At 35.4% G+C, this 24,941-nt stretch overlaps 2 protein-coding genes and 1 pseudogene across 2 annotated transcripts; 1 reads left to right on the forward strand and 2 right to left on the reverse strand.

The window, feature by feature from the left end:
• Positions 1-1,031: 1,031 nt before the first annotated feature.
• LOC139040522 (olfactory receptor 4S2-like) lies at positions 1,032-4,600 on the forward strand (annotated as a pseudogene).
• Positions 4,601-7,687: 3,087 nt separating this feature from the next.
• On the reverse strand, positions 7,688-8,614 carry LOC106825924 (olfactory receptor 4P4-like). The gene has a single exon (XM_070487288.1). The coding sequence runs from the start codon at positions 8,612-8,614 to the stop codon at positions 7,688-7,690; it is 927 nt and encodes a 308-aa protein (XP_070343389.1).
• A 14,430-nt stretch (positions 8,615-23,044) lies between these two features.
• Positions 23,045-23,977, reverse strand: LOC139040780 (olfactory receptor 4C16-like). Its single transcript, XM_070487787.1, has one exon. The coding sequence runs from the start codon at positions 23,975-23,977 to the stop codon at positions 23,045-23,047; it is 933 nt and encodes a 310-aa protein (XP_070343888.1).
• Between the last annotated feature and the right edge of the window lie 964 nt (positions 23,978-24,941).

The raw sequence follows: 24,941 nt of genomic DNA on the forward strand, positions 1-24,941 counted from the left end.
CCTGTACAATCCAGTGTACACAATGGTCACAACTACTTTGCAAATTCTTCCATCAAAAAGTGGAATCTATCTCTCTATACTTTTATCTGGGCTAACCTTGTGACACATGACATATGTAACCTTTTAACCACATAAGTAGAATGTGGTGAAAAGTAATATACAATTCCTGCATTGTGGCTTGAGAGGCCTTGAAGATCTAGCTTTCATGAAACAAACACTGCCCTGAACCAACTTGGTGTGATAGAGCCCAATCTATGCCACTGGAGAATCAAAGAGAACTGAGGCACCTGAGCCAATTTCTGGATGTATAAATGAATCCACATTGGAACATCTACTCCAGTCAAACTATGGGAGTGTTTCCAGGTAAGACCAGTGGAAAAACTACCCAGCTGAATCCAACCTAAATTGCCGAATCATAATCAAATAAACTATTTTTACTGTAAGCCTTTATGTCCTGGTTTTGTGATTTTAAGCCACTCTTTTTGCCTTAGCATTGTTTGCCAGTACATTGCAATTGGTAACTTATAAACCTACTAAGTGCACAGAAGCAGGACGTGGAAAATAAATGCTGTGAAATTTCATGGGATTGTAACATGGGTAGAGTTCTTAGGAATCCAGTGGTCTTGGGGATGCAGAGATTCTCTCAATAAAGAAGGAGTTTTCTATTCTATCTTCTATCATTAGGAAAAAGACATACTACTTAATGGGCTTTTAAATTTTGGAGAAAACACATACTGTATCGGGGGTGATGCTACTCCAAATCACGTATAAGGTGACTAGGGAGACTGCTAGTTTTCAGTAGGATTCACTGACAAGGGCAACGCAGGAAATAATCAAATCTATTCTGGGTGAAAGTGTCACCTGAGCTGTTAAGCAACTGAGAGATAACACCTGAATGTGAGGGAGAAGAAGCCCGGATGGTTGGAGAAGTAAGTTGATAAGCATCAGTTATAACCCTAAAAGCAGTTGCAGTAGTAGGGAACTGAGCTTGATTTTTTTAACCCACGTTAAGTCTTCTGAGGAAACTAGAAATGGTCACCTCCTTGAAGAAGTTGAGTTGTACCTCCAATTTCATCTCTTTTCATGGAAAAAGGTAATTGTAATTCACTCTCCAACAAGACCCCAATATCATTAGAAAATACAAGCAGGTATAAGTGGCACACGGGTCAACTGTACTGGACTTCATTTGTTGGAAGGATAACCCAGATTCCTGTACTTGCCTTGCTTGTAGCCTGAGACACTCTCTCAATGGCCTGGCTTCACCATGACCATAGATGAAGAGGCCTATGGAAATTATTATCCATCTTTAAGTTACTAATGGGCTTGACTTGATAGGACCTTGGCTCACACCCACGTGGGCACTTCTGAAATCCTACTTCAGAGATTCCTTGTTGTTGCTGAACTGGTAGATACTGTGCAACATGATTTGAGCCTAAATATGCCCAATGGCTTTCCCATCAAGCTAGCCTCCTGCTAAGAGTGACCCCGATGCTAGTTTGAACTCTGCCTTCTCTTACAACGGCAGGAAGGGTCCAGTGACATGGACAGAAATTGCAGGGAGAATGGTCCACTGTGGGGAGATCTTTGGGCAGTAGGAAAGGGGAGACAATGGGTACATTTTTCTCCTCTCCAGCTATTTACAGATGGTTTGAAAAAGGAACATATAGCCTCTCTTAAAAGGTGCAGTGGATCAAGAAATCAGTTGTGCTTACTACCAAGTAGTGGGCAGTGCATAAGTTCCCTCTAAGAGTACGAACAACTAAGAGTATGTTTGACTTTTTGGACATTGTAAGAAAAAGGAAGAAGGAGGTTAGATGAGGGTAGAAATGGTAAAAAAAAAAAAAAAAAAAAAAAAAAGTAAAGCAAGAATGAAGGGAAAGGAAAGAGTAGGAATAGGAAAAAATATGAAAGAATATTAGTGGTCAAGAGTCAACTTTAATGGTCTACAATTGAAAAGTAAAGGAATGAAAGCCTGCACTATGATTCATCTCAGACATAGGCTGAAAATGAACTACCCATCAAGTTGTCCAGAAATCAGCAGATTCAATTAAAAAGAAAAGCAGTGAACCTCAATAGCACTATTGAATCCACTATTTTCAAATCATGTAGAATTTTCAAGAGTAGAATAATTAAAATTCAAGAGAGAAATACTCCCGAATGAGATATTTTATCATATGTTATATTAAATATTTAATATCTAATATATATAGAAGCACATTAATCCAATGAACAATCACAGAATGATTACTTCTTTTTTGTTCAACTTATTTATTTTTATTGAGGTAACATTGGTTCATAACATTATATAAGTTTCAGGTATATATCATTTTATTTCAATTTCTGTGTAGACTACATCATGCTCACTATCCAAAGACCAATTACTATCTGTCACCATAGACATATGCCCTATTACCCTTTTCACTTTCTTCCCTTCCCACTTCTGTTACAATTATTTCTGTTTACTGAATTCTTTGGATTAGTTTTATGGTGTTAAATGAAAGAATTGATTGAGTTTTAAATTTAGCAAATAACGAAATACTTAATTCATCCTAAGTCGGGTAACTAATATCGACTAGCGTGAAACTTGAAAGATTAAAAGGATGCATGAAGCAATGGTGAAATTAAAGGCAGATTTTTTCTCTTTTTCTCACTTAGACAAATCTTTAAAACACCAAGGCAAAGCAACTCTTGAAGAATCCTCAATCACTGAGTTGGAAGATGGAGAAATTACCAGAGGCTTCCCCTCCCCTCCTTTCAAATCAAACAGAGCTTTCTTTGTCTCCAGAGGTTTATGTTAATGCTTTGTCTTATCTTTTTCTGAGTTCTTATCAGAATTTTATGGCTATTCTGTGCTGACAGAATTGATTTAATTCGTGGTAGAAATAATCGTTAATATGATAGATGATAGTGAAATTGAAACGGTCTCATTTCACAAATGGGATGACAGAAACCCCATGAAGATAAATTATTCATCTAGAGTTATAGCACCGTTATCTCAGAATTAGGTTTGTATCTTGTCCTCTTTCTACTACACCACACACCTTTTGACTATAAGAGCTTCATATCAGATAGGGGACCATAAATTCCTGTACAAAAAGATCTGAGTTTCATGATAAGAACTTGCAGAGGTCACGTAGTTTCAACTACTTGAACACTCATGGCAGTATTCAGAATTAAAAATGCAAAAATACGTTTACCTTTCTGAGTCAAAGTTTAGACAAATCTTTCCAGATACATAAATGTTACCATATCACCAGACACAGAAGTTGTTTCAAAATTAGGTTGAGTGCCTTACACAGAAGAAGAACTAAGTAAATTTTTAGAAACAAACAGATGCAAAAACCTTAATAAAAGATAAGGCAGGTGAGACTCTTGGTTAGATGTGTGACTAGGGGATTAACTTTATCTCACTGGACTTTGATTCCTCTTCTAGAGTAGATGAATGGGCCATCATATGGAAGTAAGATTATCAGAATGTGTATTTCAATTTGTTTAAATATGCATGCTAAGAAGCAGTAAGTAGCTTTTTTTCCATTTTCAACAACAGTGATTTTCCATTTGTTTTGAGTTAGAAGTAAATGTTGTTAGTCCTTGTTATGTTTTTCTTTCAGATAATTTAATTTTCTCTTGGGATCTTGACCTCCTAGACTAATTCCAGGAAAAAAAGTTAACAATGCAACTGAATTCATTTTCTAGGGTCTTTCTAAGAACCTAGATGTTGAAGAAGTTTGTTTTGTGGTATTTTCTTTCTTCTACACAGTCATTCTTCTTGGAAACCTCCTTATCATGCTGCCAGTTTATGAGGGCAATCTTTTCGAGTCTCCTATATATTTCTTTCTCAATTCCTTGTCTTTTATGAACATTTGTTACTCTTTGGTCACAGCTCCTAAGATGCTTCTTGGCCTATTATCCAAGAGAAAAACTACCTCCTATGTGGGGTGCATGTTGGGGGGCATTTATTTGGTTGCAGTGAGATCTTCATCCTTACTGTAATGGCCTATGACTGTTATGTAGCTATTTGTAAACCCCTGTACTATATAACCCTCATGAACCAGGAAAGAGGCAATAAAATTTTGCCAGGGAACTAGGTAGTTGGGTTCTTACACACCCTTATCCAAGTGGCTCTGGTAGTCTGACTACACTTTTGTGAACCCAATGAGATTTATCACTACTTTTGTGATGTCCACTCTGTGCTGAAACCTGCCTGCACAGACAAATATTTTGTTAGTGGTGTTGTGAAAACCAACAGTAGGTATCATTACTCTGGAGAGTTTTGTTATCTTGCTAACCTCTTATACCATCAGTGTGGTGTCCCTGAGACAGCAGTCAGCAGAAAGCAAGTGCAAAGCTATCTCCACCTTTGGCTCCCACATTGCTGTGGGCATCATCTTTTTTGTTCCCTGTACTTTCATATACATTTCCCGATACTATCTTTTCAGAGGAGAAGTTAGTGACTGCATTTTACACCATTATCAGCCCCATGTTAAATCCCCTGATTTATACACTGAGAAATGCGGAAGTAAAGAATGCAGTGAGGAAACTGTGGGTCAGGAAGGTTTTCTAGAAGGCTAATGTTAAAGAGTTGGAAATATCAATTTAAGCTGGATGATCTTAAATTTTCTCAACTGTACAATGAAGACAATAAAAACCTCACAGGTTATTTTTTTGCAGAAAAAATGAGACAATAACACACTCTACACATAGAAGTTGTTATTTATTATTATATTTGTTCTAATATTTCACAATCAGATAATTCTCTGAAATAGCTAGGCCATAAAAATCTTATTCAACTCAGAAGCACAGCATGATTATACTCAGCACCACTAATTTCTTCTCCCCATGTTTGCCTTTTTCATCATTTTCCTTAAAGAATGAGAGTCTACTATGGAGGACTTATGGCTGTTTTCTATGTTCAGAACTGCAGTTAGTACATACTAAATACTCAATATGTGTATATTGTATGAAAATTAACAGACATCTGAGCTACAGCATTCTGATGCAAGCCCTCCAAAGCTCATTGAAAATTAAACCTAGTAAGGTTGGAATGGGAAGGGAGGTGTGTGCAGAATGTGAAAGAGAGAAAACACAAGCTTAAAAAAACAAAAGACCTGTTCTCAACCTCTGGTCTTGGGAAAAACTTTTTTCTTTCTCTAGAACTCATTTTCTTTATGCAAACAATAAGGAAATTGAAAAAAAAAGAAGAGACTCTAAAATCCCCATTTTAATTGTAACATCTCATTAATATGCTTCTGTAACTGACTCTAGTCTTTACTTGCCATCTGCATCCAGTGGTCCCTAACATTTAAAATGACTAACAGGAACAACTAATAAATCTGAAGACAAAGTGACCTGTGATGAATAGGCGACTGTCACTCAATCAACAGGGTAAATACAATTTGCTGAGATTCATGATTGGGAAACCATATTTCCTCCAATGTTTGAACCAAGCAGCTTCACTGAATATGGTGAGCCATGTATCACGGCTTCCTTTACTGGCATCCCAATTTCCAACTCTGGACTCCAGAGAGACTCATTCTGGACAAAAATCATGACTTTCCTATATGAACAACATTTGTCCTGGTGACACATCCCTCATTTACTTTGTGAAAACTGAGCTTTATTTTTCTATAGCAAATGAATACATCCCTGATTATCCTTTTGTCATTGTTTTATTGCCATTTCCTTAAATCTGATTATTCCCGTTACTACCTACACGTGGTTATGTTTATGGCTGCAGAGTGTGTATCTGTGCAAGTGTCTCTATGTGTGTATGTATGTGAAGGACTGTACATAGTGTTTTAAAAAGAAGATCTCTGACATTGATGCATTCACAGAATTAAAGATAAGAAAGATCAAAAGGCAGAAACACATCTGAATTAGGAGTCATAATTAAGAAATCCTTGCCCTGGACCACACAAATCCATGTTTATTGTCCCAGCTTGGACATATCCTCACTGGATGTCTATGCACCCCCATTTGCTCAATTTTAAAATAATGCCTACGTCAGTGCTTCTCAAACTTTTCTGATCATTGGAAGCATCTTGAGAGATTTTTGGACAGATGATAGTATCTATTCTAAGAGTTTCTGATCCAGTAGGCCAGGGTTAAATGGTATACAAAATGTGCATTTTTAAAGCTTCTCTGGTAATTTTTATACAGTCAGTGGTACATCTGGGAACTTAGATTTGGAAACACTGGGATTGGTGATACTTGATGTTCTTAGAGTACAAGAGGTCTATGAGTCAATGAAATCCAAAGAGCCCTCCCTTGGATATATATAGCCCCATGGATTCTGCTAACTAACACAAAGGGAGCTAAACTTGAACAGAATTTAGAAAACTGTTATCCAATTGGTAACTTTTCTCCACAATTCTCTTTCTTTCATATCTTTGCACTAAAATCTGGACTATCACTAGATATTAGTGATATTGAAAATATGAAGTCCCCAAGAAGATAAAAGCTAACATATTTATTACTATCAAAGATCAAGAAGTGGAACATATAAAATAATATTCAAGTTTCTACCAGTGACTTTATAAACATATTCCTGTTCACAAATTTCCTCAGAGTCAATCCCTATCAGAGGAGCTTATAGAGTCTCCTCTTGGCTCCTTGGAAATAAATGGCCAAGAATCACGAGAACTCAGACTCTCTCCAGTTTCAATAAGGATGAGTCTGGTCAACAACACCATTTTGTTTCATGGATGTATGATGACAACATTGTCTACCAGCTTTATAGTTTTATAACCTTGGTGTTATACGAAGGCAGGTATGACTTGGATTAAAGCCTTCACTGACAAAAATAAATGGCAACCTTTCTCATTTTCCAGATGAATAAATTAGTTTATTTTATAGTGGAAAACAATAAATTTGTCTCCTTGTTTCTTCTAACCAGTGATTATACTTCTGTCCCTGGAGCAGCATAAATTATTTAAACATGTTTCCATGCTCTGCTGAATTGAATATGTAAGGATAGCTTTTATGTTTTGCAGCATATCTCTTTTTCATTTAAAATATTCATGAGATTAAAACATTTATCACATGTCAGAGCCTCTAGAATTACACTGCTTTTTATAGTGACTGAGTAGGAATGCCTCATTTTGACAGTGTTCTGATGTGTCCACTTCTTGCATGGTGACCAGTTTTGTTTTGTTTTGAGGTATAATTCAACGTCATCATTTTATTCAAATCTTCAAAACAGTATTTATTGTATATTCTTTAGTATGAAAAATCTACAAATTAAGTCTGCCACATAGTATAGAGAGACATACAATGCTGAACTTCCATAACAGTTAATGGTACAGTGAAACATTAATGTACAGAGCATAAAATTATAATTTCAGCAAAGGGTAAGATAAATCTTCTATTTTATGCATGAAAAAGATAAGAACTACATGAAATATATTTGAATCTACTTTGACATCTGCACTTAACCCCCTTCAAGCTCAACCTAGATCAGCTGAACCCAAGCTTACCCAAAGACACATAAGTGAGAATTAAATGTTTGTCGTATAAGCCACAAGTTTTGGGGTGGCGTGCTACATGACATTATTGAGATGGCTGATCCAAGAATGGCATTGCAACTTTTGGTGACTACACACCACTCCTCTGTACCTGCTGTATTTGGTGACATTAATGATTCTGTAGATAGAATAGGATTTGCCTAAGGGCTTGAACACCAGAGGCTTCATTTCCCTTCAAATGGTTTCTCTCGGCACCACACTTTCCTCATGGCATTCTTCATGTCTGTGTTTCTCAGTGTGTAGATAAGAGGGTTGAACATGGGGGCGATCATGGTGTAAAATAAGGCAAAAACCTTGTCGTTACTGACAGAATCAGCTGTTGGGACATAGGTTAAGATGAGGGGCAAGAAGAACATGAACACGACAGTGATGTGTGAGCCACAGGTTGAGAGGGCTTTGTGGCGGCCCTCAGAGGAATGGGTTCTCACAGTGGACAGGATGATGATGTAAGAAATTAGCAAAGCAACAAAAGTCAAAATGGACATCACCCCTGTTGTGGTAATGATCGCAATGACCAACAAACTGGTGTCCATGCAGGCCAGCTTTAGCAAGGGGAATACGTCACAGAAATAGTGGTCTATCTGATTGGGGCCACAGAACGGAAGTTCAATAATAATCAATACATGCAGGATTGAATGGATAAATGCTCCAATAATAGAGGCCATCACAAGGACATAGCACACTTGTCTGCTCATGATGACCATATAGTGAAGGGGTCTGCAAATGGCTGCATAGCGGTCATAGGCCATGGCCACCAAGATGAAGATCTCAGTGGCACCAAAGAAGTGGGCGTAAAACATCTGGGACATGCAGTCGTTGTAGGAGATGGTCTTCCTCTGGGCCAGTAAGTCTGTGATCAGTTTGGGGGCCACCGTGGAGGTGAAGCAGACATCCATGAGGGACAAGTAGCTGAGGAAAAAGTACATAGGCTGCTCACTGAGGCGGCTCCACCTGATAGTGAGGAGAATGAGCAGGTTTCCTGAAAGAATTGCAACATAACAAAGAGAAAACACGACAAAGCAGGCAACTTTCACATCCTCATCACTGAAAAGTCCTAGAAGGATAAATTCTGTGATGTTTTGATGTCCCATTGCTTCTGTGGGTTTGATCCTGTAGAGGGGGAAGTTAATATACCTGAAACACTCAACTATTTGAAATTATTGATTTATTTTAAAAGTCATTCATCTATTCAATAAATATGTATTGAAGGTTTATTATAATACAATCACCATAATTGGCTAAAGGTACAGCAGTGTGCAAAATACATATAATCTCTACCCACAAGTGGCGTGAAGTTCAGTAGAGCAGACATACAGTAACAATAATAGCACACATCATCAGTTAATTACAATTATGCTGAGTTCCAAAGTCTCTCACTTGCCATGAACCACAAGATGAATACATAAAAGATCAAATGCTCTTTTCCAGGTCAATTTTGAGATGTAATTTCAGCATTATACTTTAGGAGTGATTTCTGAATCTCCAGTATGTGTAAAACAGCACTGAGGTTATCTATGCTTCAAAGGGTGAAATGTCATTATAATTCTCAATACTTCCCAGTGATTTAATCTGTGCTGAATCTTGAAAGTTCAGTGATGTCACTAGACTTCAATGAGCTCATAATTTTAATTTCAGAAAGTGCCTTTAGAACATTTTCATGAACATTAAAAAAAAAGGGAGGGAGAGAAAGAGCAACAAGCAGATGACAAGTTTTGCTCCACTGCATGGGCTTCTAGTACATTTACAGCTTCCTGAAATTGACCCTATTTCTCAGTTCACTTCCCAGTATAGCTCAGGAGTCCTTATCATTTTTATCCTTTGGTCACACTTTCTGTACTTCCTTTTATGACAACATCCTTGGAGGGGCAAATTGCATCCAGAGAGTCTTCTTCATTTAATCTGTTTTGCCACCTTGTATCTCTTTAAATTGAACCTCTTAACTTGCTTGTTTTGTGTGTGTGAGTAAGATTGGCCCTGATCTAACATCTCTGCCAATCTTTCTCTATTTTATGCAGGATGCCACTGCAGCAGGGCTTGATGAGCAGTGCTAGGTCCACACGTGGGATCCGAAACTGGGAATCCCAGGCTGCCCAAGTGGAGTGTGAACTCAACCACCACACCACTAGACCAGCCCTCCAACCACTTGCTTTCTTTGTCAGGCTTATTAAACTCACCTGGGGTCAAGTCCGGGAATATTTTAGTTAAAAAGGGATTATTACTTTGGTGGAAAGTACACTACATCTCTTACTTCCTTTCTGCAACCTGATCTAAAACGTCATCACAAAACTGCTAAACTCAAGGCTGAGTTTTATACAAAGATGAACCCTACATATTCACAAAGAATTGCCAGCCTGTGGAGAGTTATAACAGCAATTGAACATTGCTGTTTACTCTGAGTTCCCTTTACATTACTTTAGAAAAATGCACGTTGGACATACAAAGTGATTTCCAATAAGATTTTAAGGAAAAGTATGGACTTTTGCTTTGAAATCCATCTGTGAATGCCAAGTTAATACCCCGTGGTGTGATTTCTTGCAAAATCTCCGGAAGTGTGGCTGTCACACAAGTGAAACTCCAACTTCAATGGTTCTGAGTTGTGGTATGATTTCTTTAAAATAAAAAGTTAAAGATTCTTTTAACTGTGGGTTACTTGTCCTTAAAAATGAATTATCTCCTTGAATAAAGAGTTGTGTTAAAAGATAATAAAATACTGAAGCAATTAAAGAGAAATACCACATTTAATGGTTACAGGGGATCAATATAGAAGAGATGTAAATTCTTCCCAAATTAATCCATGTATTCAATAATTAAAACAAAAGTTCTGACAAAATTTTTTATAAAACTTCAAAATCTGCTTCCAAATTTCAGAAACAATGTCTATAGTAGTTAACTTTATAAAAGAAAGAACAAAAAGTATAAACATACTTTTTAGAATTGAAGTATATTATAAAACTATGACAATTAAAGATTTGTTAGTGAAAGATTGCTGAACTTGAAGATAGCCAATAAATAAACAAGTAAGTATATTGAAATTTATTCTATACTTAAGTTGAAATTTCAAATTGATGTGAAATTGTGAACTTTTCAGTAACTGAGGTTAGGACTTTGAATCTCCCTCTGCGGGTAAAAAATAAAACAACAAAACGCTTCATAAGGCATAAAAAAATTATATACTGAATTATTGAAAAATATAAATGTATCAAACAAAGCTAGAAAATATATTTGAGAGGTAATTAGAATGGATTTATAAGTTAGGGAAAATTTTTTAAGCAAAGCACAAAAAAAATTATAAGAAACAATATATTTAAAATTGCTGTATGGCACAATTTCATATGAACAAAATATTTTAAAAACTAATTGGAGTAAACATAAATCCTATAAATCAATATTATAAAAATAAGTAAGTGAAATTTCTAAAAGAGCAAAACATTTGACTAGGCAAAACAAAGAAAGGAAAGTACTAGCTAGCAAAAAACATATAAAAATGCTCAACCTCATCAGAATCAGATTAAACAACAAGATACTATTCTCAATTGTCAACTTCATAAAAATAAAAGTTAAAAGCCTGTTCATATAACATTTTGGTAAGCTACCCAGTAAAACTACACCAGAAAGCATACAAAAACATATTCATAGCAGACATTCAAACTTGGAAAATGGAAATGATATAAATTCCTGCCAATAGAATGGAAATAGTATGTGGTACATTCTTCTTATGGAAAACTAGGCAGAAATGTAAATGTTGGATAAATCTTGCACATCTATCATGATACAAATCGCTAACATATTTTTTAGTGGAAAACATAAAAAAAGTACAAAGATAATCACAATATGATAACTAGTGTGTTAAAAAAAATCACACCCACAGAATATCATGTAGTTTTCGTGAGAAACTCTGTGCTTATAACTTAATATGAAAAGGTTTGGAAGGAAAGATTTACTTGTTACAAACAAAAATGGTAATGGTCAGAGGGGATTTTAGTGTTATACAATATTATGATTTCCCTATCAAAGCAATTATTTCAGTATTCTGTAAACAAAGTTAATTTTAAAACATTATTTTGTAATATGATTTGAGAAGAATATAATAATGAATGGAATTAAAACAAAATATGAATCATAATCCTTTATTGCAATTCAGTAAACTCATATAACTTACCACAATGGTGCCTCTGTTTCTTTAGTAAATGTAGACATAGATGCTATTATCCAAGCATTATATGCTGTCAATTGTCATAAAAGATATAAATATAATTAGACACATCCTTTCTTACCCCCCACTCCTCCAGGAAGAGATATTTGACATAAGGAAATAGAAAACATCTATATCTGCATCTATATTTATACCAATATCTGCACGCTTTCTTTACACCTATCTCTGGATTTGGCTTTTATATCATCATTAAAAATAGTTACACTTTTATAATTCTGATAGGATTTAAAGAAATTCCAAGATCATCTGCTAAATCTAATAGCTGTTATTATTAAAGACTCACATATATAATTTACTGTTTTTCGTGGTTCCTAATTTTGCTAAACTAATACTGGCTCTTATTATAGTTTGAATAGAAAGAAACAATAAATTTTCAATGAAGTTTGAATAATCTTGGTCTGCTACATGAAGGGATAACAGCCTCTGATATGTGTGGACACAATAGAAACGCTGTCATCGTTAAAACTTCGGTCTAAAATCCTCATCTCTGCTGCAACAAGTTCACTAAGAAAATCTAGACTGGACAGCATCCAAATGGGATAGTCAGGACACAATGTTCATCCTGCCTTAAAACAGGGAAAAAAATCAACCCCTGATTTTCATGGTCATCTTGATTTCTGTAGTCTCACAGAAAATGTTTCTTAGGAAATGAGACTGACTAATCTCCAATTCTCAAAATAAAATTGTCAGAGGCTGGTGTAGTGATGCAGCAATAAAGTTCGCACATTCTGCTTCGACAGCCTGGGGTTCACCATGTCTGAGCTCAGGTGCGGACCCACAAAAGACTTTTTAAGCCATGCTGTTGTAGGCATCCCACATATAAAGTAGAGGAAGATGGGCACAGATGTTAGCTCAGGGCCAGTCTTCCTCAGTAAAAAAGGGGAGGATCAGCAGCAAAAGTTAGCTTGGGGATAATCTTACTCAAAATAAATAAATAAATAAATAGAATAAAATTGTCAACTGCATCTTTGAATGAGACAAGCTATAAATGGTGGGTGAGAGTGCTTGAGTTTCAGTAAGTGGACTCCAATATATGGTCCACTAGTTAACTCTTGCCTAATCTAATCAAGTTACTTACACTGAGCCTTTTTTTTTTAATGTGTAAAGCAGTGATGATAGTAGTACCTACCACACAGGATTCTTCTGAGAATTAAAATAAAATATCCATATAAAACATTTAGGTACAGATATGTGCATCTAATACATTGTAAGAATTAGGTAAATATTGACTCATTAATTATTAATTGAAAAAGGATTGATATTCTATGAATGTTTCACCATTTCTAAGACAAGAGGAGTTCAGAGAATAGATTTTCTCCAGTGAGTTTAACATATCACTGAACAAATTCCAAAGTTATAAAATATTTTGACAACACTGCTGAAAATCCCAGACTACTACCAGGACATGGGGTAGGTAATGGGATTTCCCACTTCACGGATGAGAGAACTGAAATCAAGGCAAAAATTCATTTATGAAGGCCTATAGTGCACTAGAAAAGATCATCGCTCTAAGAATAATTGAATCAAATCTTTCAAGAAAATAATTATTTTCCCCAATCTTTTACTTAGGTTATTTTGTAGTTCTCTGCAGTTTTTTTTTCAATTTTAATAATACATGTCTGATTTACCTTTGTTAAAGAAATAGTCATTAATTATGTAATTTGAAGTTCTCCAATTGTGATCACTGAAATTTCCTTCTATACTACCCTATCCAGTTCAAATATCAGGGAGTTTTGCAAAGTATTATAGACCTATGACACAGTGAGGCAAGAAGCAGAGGTTTGGGTCCTTATTGGACACTCCCTAATTATGTGATTTGTGAAAAAGTCCCTCAATTCTATGGGTACTTATTTCTTCTTAAGACAATGAGGAATTATAGTTTTCATGAATTCTTCCAGGTGCAAAGAACTAATTTTCTAAATCAAATGATTTATCAAGTAATTAATCAAAATGATGTTATCAATTCCATAATTTTCTGACTGTCTTCATTCTGCTTACTACTTGTCTTACTCAATTATTTTATCTTTTTCAGACTTTCATGGTTTTTTATCAATGTTTTTCTATCCTAAGTAGAGTACAAAATATTCCCTTAACCTTCTGTCTCAGCATCAAACAGTCCCATGTTAGGAACAGGATTTCAAGAGAGCATTCCCATTGTCCGTTTTCTATTAGAACAAACCTCCTGAAGTTGTTTTGTAAACACTTATAATGCCAATTTGTGACATGAATTATAAAACATTCAAGGTTATAAAAGAAATAGTTACAAAGCAGATATATTTTTATAATACATATTCATGGAAAAAATAATTCCCTTAAATAATAAGCAAACAAGGATAGATGATTCTATAGCTATTCAGAGATGACTTCACATAGACTCAGGCATGCAAAATAAAAAAAAAGAAAGAAAGAAAAAGGAAACAAAAAACCAACTCACATATTTAGTATCAGCCAATTCCAATCAGTATTTGAAAGGATATCTTTGTCTTCTTGAACTCATGAGAACAAATGAAAAACAAATCTATTGCAAACAAAAATAATACGGAAATCTTTTAGGGGGAAAAACACAATGAAAAAAGTCTCATTCTTCGTATCTAGCTTTTAAAATATACTTAAAATAAGTACATCTTAAAAACTAGCTTTATGCATACTCAAAATGAGAATGAGAATTATATCACAAAACTGCAGGGAAAATGTCAAACTCATTTGGCCTTTCTCTCTTGTCTCTTTTCCCTCTGATGCAATAGTGAGCAGCAAAGACAAAGTCCCTTCACACTCAGGAGTCGGTGACTCTTAGAGAAGCTGCACTGAAAGTCAGGAGTATTTCAAGGCGCTGCAGGTACCTTGGTGCTGCGATCCCAATGTCAGTCCCTATGGTAATTCTTGGACAAAGCAAGTAAAACTAAACTCTGCTGATTTTAATTTGCTATTGCTTTGGCTTTTCAATTGTGCCTTTTTAAATATATTATTTTAGATCGCTTCAAATATATGTTGTTAAATATCAAAAGTAGGTTTTATGGTCAAAGACAAATTTTAAAAGTAGCCTTATTACTTTCTATATAGAAAATAAACCCTGTTGCATTCATTATATTTATTAAGAGTCTTCATCTGCTTCTATTACCGAAGCTAATTAATTACTAATATTGAAGGTATCCAGATTTCTCTTAACTTATAAAGGGGAAACTTAAATGTTTCCATTTCCACAAAGTTTATCCTCATTATATTGTCTTTCCTCCAACATAATTTCACACCCCAGGTCATTCCATTACACTCCTAATACCTATCTTTGCCAGACCATTGATTCCCCTTTCATAGACAGTCTGAATATTTTTTGGCCATTTTTGTGTTTGTATTTTTACATATTGGTATTCTTCTCTGATCTTCTCCATAGACTATTACCTCAAGGAAATCAGGCTCTGCTCTTTCTCATCTTCTATCTAATTATTATTATTATTTTTTGAGGAAGATTAGCCCTGAGCTAACATTCACCACCAATCCTCTTTTTTTGCTGAGGAAGATTGTCCCTGAGCTAACATCTGGCCTGCATTTGTCTACTTTACATGTGGGATGCCTCCCACAGCATGGCTGGATAAGTGGTGCATAGGTCCAGCACCTAGGATCAGAACCTGCCAACCCTGGACCACTTAAGCAGACAACGCGAACTTAACCGCTACACCACTGGGCTGGCCCCTCTAATAATTTAATTTTTAATCATGGCCAGAGAAACAGCAATAATTGAAAACAGTCCTTACAATGTGATAGTAATCATGGTAAGGACTTTAAAAGGATTTTTCATTTTAACGCACATAGTGATCAAATGATATGGTACTATTAATATTTCTACAGAGGCACAAGAGGTAAATTGACAAGTCTAGGAAGCAAGTGACTAGTATATTAGAATTTGACCTTGGCTAAGATGCTTACTAACACTACAATGACTTTGAACAGCACTGCTACACTTTACACATAGTACAACACTCAATAAATATTTCTGAATTTTCAATTTAAAATAAGATAGTAAAATACTGTGCTGAATATTTCAAAATCATGTTTAAATTTTAAATTACACAGGATTCATGTTATACATTTTTCTCCAAATTATACAGTCCATTCATAGTAGAATTTCAATAGCAACAACAAAACAAATTACTAAGAAAATTTTCATAATTTTGATTATATTTGATGATGGTAAAGCAACATATACTTTAAAAGATTTATTTTTAAAAATTTTTATTGAACTACTCTTATAATTGTTGTTGACTGCCTAAATTATTTAATTGTTGTGCTTTTGATTTCAGAAACATTGCAAGGAGAAATGATTATGTTAAAATGTATGAGTGTGTTTGTGTGTATATGTCATGTGAATGGTAGCAAGAGTATGGTTGAAAGACGCAGCATAGAGAGCTTGTCAGGGGTGATTTAATGTTTATCACCTCAGATGTTGAAGCCAGTGTCTGAGTTTGAATTCCTGATGTGCCTATAACCAGCTATGTGCCTTTGGGTAAGATACTTACCTCCCTAGAATCTTCATTTATAAATGCAATAAGAATATGTATTTTATCACACATAAGTAATAGGCATTATCCATTATTATTATAGTTAATATTGTTGTTAGTAGTAGTAGCAGATTAATCTTATTTTCAGAAGCTTTCTGATGCAATTTCCAGGAAAGTTAGTGAAGGGAACTCTGAAATATTTAAAAGACAAAGCATTCAGATCACAATCTTCAGACTGAAGTAAATGACATGTAAGGGAAAAATAAGACAATAGCTCACGATGCAAAACTATGTGGAACTAAAATTTCAGTTCCCACTTTAGGCCCTCATCCATGGGATTTACATGTTCACGTGTGTAGACAATTCGTTATTGATTGTGGAAGATATTTGAAGACCATCATATATTTAGTCGGATTCACTGATTGTTTAAACTGCTATAAAATGTCACTTATATTTCCTACAAAATCCCCCTCGCCTAAGGGAAAGTCATATTTAATCATTATTTAATCATTGATAATATTTTGGTAGAGGATGCAAAGGCAGCATATTTAATAGATAGAGTAGAACTATCCTCATTTTAGAAATACTGAGTTATACATTCTCTGATTCTTGTGATAAAGCTATGGTGTTTCTTTATTTTTAATTTATTTTTTATTTGTTTATTTATTTTCAGATGTACCTCATAATATATTTTGAATTCTGTTTAGATGACATTATGTTCACCACCTGAAAACTAATTGTAGTCCATCCCCTCACATGTGAACCTAATCACCCCTTATGCCCTTCCCCCTCCCTACTTCCCCTAAGGTAACTGCCAATCCAATCTTCAGTGCTACATGTTTGTCTGTCATTGTTTTTATCTCCTACCTATGAGTGAGACCATATGGAATTTGACTTTCTCCCTCTGACTTATTTCACTCAGCATGATACCCTCAAGGTCTATCCTTGTTGTCACAAATGGCCGGATTTCATCATTTCTTATGGCTGAAGTAATCCATTGTGTATAGATACCACATCTTCTTTATCCATTCATCCCTTGATGGGCATCTAAGTTGCTTCCATGTCTTGGGTATTGTATATAATGCTGCAATGAACATAGGGGTGCAAGTATCTTTATGCCTTTGTGTTTTCAAGTTCTTTGGATAAATACCCAGCAGTGGGATAGCTGGAACATATGGTAGATCTATCCTTAATTTTCGGAGGATACTCCATACTGCTTTCCATTGCGGCTGCACCAGTTTGTAGTGCCACCAGCAGTGAACAAGGGTTCCCTTCTCTCCACACCCTCTCCTACATTTGTTGTTTCCTGTCTTGTTAATTATAGCCATTCTGACTGGAGTGAGGTGATACCACTCACTGTAGCTTTGATTTGCATTCCCTGATAACTAATGATGTTGAGCATCTTTTCATATGCTTGTTGGCCATCTGTATTTCTTCTTTGGAGAAATCTCTGTTCAGATTTTTTGCCCATTTTCTAATTGGATTGTTGGTTTTTTTTTGTTTTTCAGCTGTATTAGTCCTTTGTATATTTTGGATATTAACCCCTTATCTGATATATGGTTTGCAAATATCTTCTCCCAATTTTTAGGTTGTCTTTTCATTTTGTTTATGGTTTCCTTTGCTGTGCAGAAGCTTTTTAGTTTGATGTAGTCTCATTTGTTCATTTTTTCTTTTGTTTCCCTTGCCTGGTGAGGCATTTGAATTGAAAATATGCTGGTCAGACCAATGTCAAATAACCTACTGCTTATGTTTTCTTCTAGAAGTTTCATGGTTTCTGGTCTTACATTCAAGTCTTTAATCCATTTTGAGTTGGTTTTTGTGCATGGTATAAGGGAATGGTCTACTTTCATTCTTTTGCATGTGGCTGTCCAGTTAAGCTATGATTTTTCAAAACTCTGTTATCACTGTGGTAGATATAATTCCAAAATGCCCCTAAAGATTTCCTCCTCTATTCCTTAGGAGTGTAACTATGATAATGTATCATACCTATATTAAATTATATGTCAAAAAGGATATCAAAATATAATTACAGTTATTAATTAGTTGACCTTGAGTTATATGTTCGGACTCTACTCCCATAGCTCTTTAAAAACAAAGAATTTTTCCTGGCTAGTAACATAAGAGTAAATTAGAGAGATTTGAATAAGAATTAAATGCACCATTGATGGCCTTGAAGACAGAAGGGCCACATGCAGGGAGTTCTAGGAGCTGAGAGTGACTCCCAGCTGACAGCCAGCCAGGAGATTGGGGACTCAGTCCTACAATCAGAAAGGACTGAATTCTGCCAACAACATGAATGAGCCTGGGATCAATTCTCAGAATTTCCAGATAAGATTCCAGCCCAGTAGATCCTGGTTTTTGCCTTATCAATAACAGAAACCAGCTCACTCAAACTCCAGACAAGAAGCACGGTGATAGTAAATGGGTGTTGTTTTAGGCTATTAATTTTGTGGTAATTTGTTATGCGGCAATAGGAATCTAAAACAGTCAAAATACCTACTTAGCTTCTAGATTTATTATCTAGAAGTTTAGTTTAGTTTTAATTTAGCTTCTAGATTTATTATCAATATACCTAAACATAGCAAAGAATAGTGCATTAAAAGTGATAGAAATTCTGTTAAATTTTTCTTTAAAACAGCTGAGGACTTCTAGAAGAAGACAGATTTGTTTTTCCTTTGTAGTCTAGGTACACACACACACACACAAATAATTCAAGTATATCAAACATGATGTGCTGGTAAAAATATGATAACATGTCAACAACAGATCTTAGATACACTTCTTATATACATAAAAGACACAGTTGGATGCTTCCAAGGGTATAAAAACAATTAAAACAGTAAGTCAAGCGATTTAACCAAAAAAATTTATATTTATCAGTAAGTTAAAATATTATCTGACAATAAATTGTCAGCATGGCAAGTAAATGAAAGAAATGAAGATATAAAAAGAGTAGATCAGAGACTATTAGAATTCTAGAATACCACACTGATGTGGGAAGGTCACATAAGAAAATAAACTTGTTTTATGTCCATTTCTCTACTTCTCTTTTCTATCATTGTTAACTTGAACTTATTTTTTCCCCTCTTTCAGCTCATGCAAAAGAAAAAGAAAACAAAAAGACTTCAACGATATCTGCCTAAGTATGAATATGATTATGCCTGTTTATAGTCAAATTTTCTTTTCCTTGAGTCTAAATGGACTGAGGGAATGGGAAAGGGAGATGGAGGGCTTAATGGAAGATGAAGATCTAACATGAACATAATGGATGAGATAAAGAAGGGCACTTGATATGGGAGGTAGTAAGAGGATTCTTGGGCACTAGGACTAAGGAATAGCCCCTAACAACACCATGATGTATTTGTCATTGTCACAGAGCCCTACAAGAAAAGGCACCTTATTGCTCTCGTGTTTTGCCATCATTATGATAATTGCATCCACTTTATAGTTATTAACTGTAATATCGAAGTTATTAACTGATACTTAATGCTGTTCTAGAATCCCACCATTTCCAAAAATACCAAACAGCAAAGTTCTAGGGAAGCATCTTCATCTATTAAAACCATGAAGCTTCTCAAGTACATTTGTACTTCCCTTACCAGTACAAGCTTATTGTGTTAGTGAAGCGAGTGTCTTCTGGACCCTCCCATAAAACAGTAAGCTTCTGGGTTCTCTGGCCTTAGATTTACTGAGTTTTATTGTGGTAGGCCAAATAATAGTCCCTAAAGATGTCTACATGCTAATCCTTGGAACCTATGAAAATATGTTTACATGGCAAATGGCATTAAGATTACAGATTGAATTAATGTTCTTAATAAACTGACCTTGAAACAGGGAGATTATCCTGGATTATCCAGGTGGGCCCAGTGAACCATAAGAGTTCTTAAAAGCAGAAGAGGAGGGCAGAAAAGAGAGTCAGAGGGAGATGTGACAATGAAAGAATAGTCAAATAGATGCAACATTGATTACACTGAAGATGGAGTTGAGAGGCCGAAAGCCAAGGAATGTGTGCAGCCTCTGGAAGATGGCAAACCAAGGAAGTGGTGTCTCCCCTTTTGTCCCAGAAAGGAACAAAGCCCTGCTGACATCTGGATTTTAGCCCTGTGGGAACCATGTTGGGCTTCTGACCTACAGATCTATAAGATAATAAATCTGTGTTGTGTTAAGCCACCAGGTTGATGCTAATTTTTTACAGCAGCAATAGAAAACCAATACAGCTACCATTCTGTATATGCCTTAAAGAGTCAGATCTAGTTGTTTTAATCAGAATATCAGTACTAGCTTCCTAGCACTGCTATAACAAAGTACGGCAAACTGGGTGGCTTAAACAGCAGAAATGTATTGTCTTACAGTTCTGGAGGCTGAAATTTTGAGATCAAGGAGGTGGAAAGGTTAATTACTTCTGAGAGCTATGAGGATAATCTGTTCCTAGCTTTTGGTAATTTACTGACAATTTTTGACATTCTTTGGTATGTAGATGTATCACACCAATCTCTGCCCTCATCTTCATCTGGCATTCTCCCTGTGTCTGTATGTGTCGACTTTTCCATTTTTACAAGGACACCAACCATGTTGGATAACATGGGCTCCCCATAAAGACATCATTTTAACTTGATTACCTCTGTCAAGACCTATTTTGTTCTGTTTCGTTTCCTAAAATTGTCTTAGTGAGGTTACGTCAGCTTTTAACATTATGAAAATTTCAGGTATACATCATCAATTTTTGACTTCTCTATAGACTGCATTATGTTCACCATAAAAAGGCTAGTTTCCAACAGTCACCATACATATGTGCCCTTTTGCTCTCTTTTCCCTCCCCTAACTCCCTTCTCTTCTAGTAACTACCAGTCTGTTCTCCTTATCTGTGTGTATATTTGTTTATCTTACACATGTGAATGAAATCATACAGTATTTATCTTTCTCTGACTTATTTTGCTTAGCATAGTACCCTCAAGTTCCATCCATCTTGTGTAAATTAAATGGCATTATTTCATCTGTATATCGCACAGTAATATTCCACTGTGTATACATATACACACACTTCAACAAAAACATCCTGGTGAGGTTGCACATTCAGTCATCTTTGCAGTTCTATTACCTTTATTATAAAACCCTAGACTAAAATTAAAGCATAATCTCTGCAGGATATGTGGTGACAAGTGACATGGAAGCTCTATGTTAAAACAACGTCTGGAAGACATATTACATAGAGTGTAACTGGGGCGGTACCTAAGTTATATCTAATGTACACCTCTTTTCATATTCCCCTTATCTTAAAATAGAAGACAACTTCAATTAAAACTCTGCCAACTGGAATCTGCTAAGGTGCAAACCTTACAAGAACAGAAACAAAGTGTAGCAGTTGTGATCAGTGATAAACTTCTTGAGAGGGATTAGCCATGAAAATCACAGAATCTGAAAAGAAGCAATGTACATATGTCACTAGAGTTCATGGCGGAATTTGCAGGTTTCCACTCTCACATGGAGAATCAAATGACCTTTTCCTCAAGCTAAAGCAATTTTAAAGTTGTTGGTACAATGAAATTAATACAAATTTAGTAATTTTAATATAATTTAGTAATTTAGAAATAGAAGTTCCAAATAAACAAAAATTATCATATTGAATTGCTTTATGGATAAAAATACAAGCAAAATAACAAATTGAAACCAGAAAGATTCCTAGTGAACACGTAATTATAGACCATGGTGTTGATGGATGGTGACGAAAGGTGATATTTATCTCCATTGCATAAATACAATTTGCATTCAAATATCTCAGTCTTTCTTAAATTACTCTATTTTCTGGGTTATATTAAAACTCACTAAAATAATTCATATCTGTGATGTAGTTATTTCTATTTTAAAGCCTAAAAATCCTCCTCTAGATTATAACAGTCTTTGTTTAATCAGTTATTATTTTCAAACTCTCTATCATCAACTGCATGTACTCTTAACTTTTAACCCACATAAATATATCTAACTTAATTTTGGCAATCTATGATACAATCAAAATAATCCAATATTATAAACAAATTATTATAGTTGGTATGATTCAAAGGAAAACTTAATACTTCCCCAAAGTTAAAAGGGATCATTTTAGGAGCAAAAGGTAATGTATACAAAAAGAATAATATGAGTACAACCTTAACAGTGAGAACCTTCCTAAGATAAAATGACTACTTCAGAAAGGTGAATGTTCTCCCTGTGTTCTGTCACTGCTCTAGAAGGATCAAGGTAGACATATGATAAGAATTTGAAGTATAACCCCAAGATATAGAAGGGAGATTACCTAGATTATATATCTTGTCCCTTAAAAATGAAAATTATACAGTTATATGAATCTGGTGCTTTCTCCTGAGTCAGGGAAAACAACCAAACTGAAGTTTCATGAACAGATATTATGAGACCAATATCTAATAAAAGCACCATCGAGACAGAAAACCTGCCAGGTGGTGAACATAAACATATAGATGTGTAACTATAAATAGAGATACCAGAAGTCAACACAAAGAAGGAAAGGGAAAACATTAGATCAAAACCAGAAGTGATACTAAGCAGGCAAGAGGGGCAGGAACACCGTGTGGAACATTCAACGCAGCATGTCTTACATGGCTGTTTGTACCTAGTACTGTATCTTCTTCTACATAAGATTGACTGAACACTAACCAGTGTATGAGTTCACATTCCCTATTTTCCAGAAGGAACTAATTCTTATGCCACAGGTTAGGATTATATTAACTCCACAATAAGAAGATAATACACTCTATGGACTGTGAGATGAATACAAACAATGAAGAAAAATTTGAAACATGCATTCATCTTTTGTCATCTGAGATTAACTTCTTGCTCCATAACATCCTCATGGCATTTTTTACTTCTGTATTTCTCAGTGTATAAATCAGAGGGTTGAGCAAAGGAGTTCCAAGTGTATAAAACACAGCTATCATCTTATCTATGGAAAAAGTGGTTGCAGGGCGTGTGTATATAAATATGCAAGGACCAAAGAACAAGATGACCACGATGATGTGGGAAACGCAGGTGGAGAGGGCTTTTCTCCTCCCTTCAGCACTGTGGTTTCTCAGAGAATGCAAGATGATAACATAGGAGAACATCAGCATGACAAAACTCACTGTACAGATGGCCCCACTGTTGGACACCAAGAGCAGATTGACCATGTAGGTGTCTGTACAGGCAAGTCTCAACAAAGGCTGCAAGTCACAGAAATAGTGATCAATCACATTGGGACCACAGAAAGGTAAACTCAAGGCCAGAAAAACCTGAGCTAAAGAATGCACACAGGATCCCACCCAGGCCACAATCACCAGTGCACCACAAACCTGTCGGCTCATGATGGTCATGTAGTGCAGGGGCTTACAGATAGCCACATAGCGGTCAAGGGCCATGAGGATTAGGATGAAGATCTCCAGGCAGCCAAAGAAATGAAATGAAAAGACTTGGATTATGCACTCACTGAAAGAGATAGTGGTCTTCTTCAAAAGGGCATCCACAATCATTCTAGGGGCTACGGAAGTAGAATAGCAGGTATCAGATAAGGATAAATGGAAAAGGAAGAAGTACATTGGAGTTCCAAGTGCCCGGCTGGTCTTGATGGTAGTAATAATCAGAAAGTTACCCAGAAGTGTCCCCAAATAGAAAAGCAAGAAAGTGACAAACACTAGTTTCTTCCTAACAGGATCCTGTGCCAAACCAAGCATAATGAACTCGGTCACATTATTACACAGCTGCATAATTCAAGAATGAAGTGTAGGGGTGATTGTGAAATGGTTTCTCTGCAAAAAAATAAAAGTATTAATTAATGCTGTGAAATGTGGTGCTATGAAATATTTTAATAAAAATAAATATTCTTCATCATGGGCATTTTAGATGTGGTTTCTTAATAAGTCATGTCAACACTTTGTTCCACAATTTGTAATGACCGCTTCACAGAGTCATGATGTGTCTCAAATAAGCTTATGAATCTTATACTTTCTGACAGCACTATTAAAATATAGCCCTTTGTGGCTTTTACATGATTCTTATTAATCTTCATAACTCACTATAAATTTTAAATGTATGTCTCCCTTTTATTATTAACTTATTTTTCCACATGCAATGAATCTTGGGGCCCATGTTTGGTTGGGGTATCATTTGGTATTTTAGATATATTTGACTGTTTTTGAAATTTCCTGATGTGAATGCAAAAATCACACCTTACTTCCACCCCATAAAGAACGTCTTCTTTATATATGTATTTGTTATATATATTTATAAACTTATACTTTTATAAATATATAATATGCTCCAATGCACCATACACTCACTCCCAGCTACTATAGTTTGAAAAAAGAAATAGGAAACACTTATAGCCTCTAAATAATGTACCGTTACCTTGAAGCACACTTATCATATGTAGTATTTGACATACACTAACACTAAGGTAGAGAAGTGAATGATCTTTGATAGTTGGTAGTATCACAAATAGCCTCATTTCTATTTTCCTTTTTCCCACTTCTGAAAAGTACCCCTTAGTGGACCCAAAGTCCCTGAGGTTACATATAAATGAAAGGGGTGGGTATTATTACTCAAGAGTTCACGTTTTCACAATTCAAGTGTTTAGCTTAAGCATTTTAGATCTGAGATCATTTGGGGAGATGTCACCATGCAGTTCGTGTAAGATCAGATCATGGTTGTAATCTCCAGTTGAGTTTGTAT

The sequence above is a fragment of the Equus asinus genome, chromosome 17 (genome assembly GCF_041296235.1).
Source record: "Equus asinus isolate D_3611 breed Donkey chromosome 17, EquAss-T2T_v2, whole genome shotgun sequence".
In the NCBI taxonomy this organism is placed as follows: domain Eukaryota; kingdom Metazoa; phylum Chordata; class Mammalia; order Perissodactyla; family Equidae; genus Equus; species Equus asinus.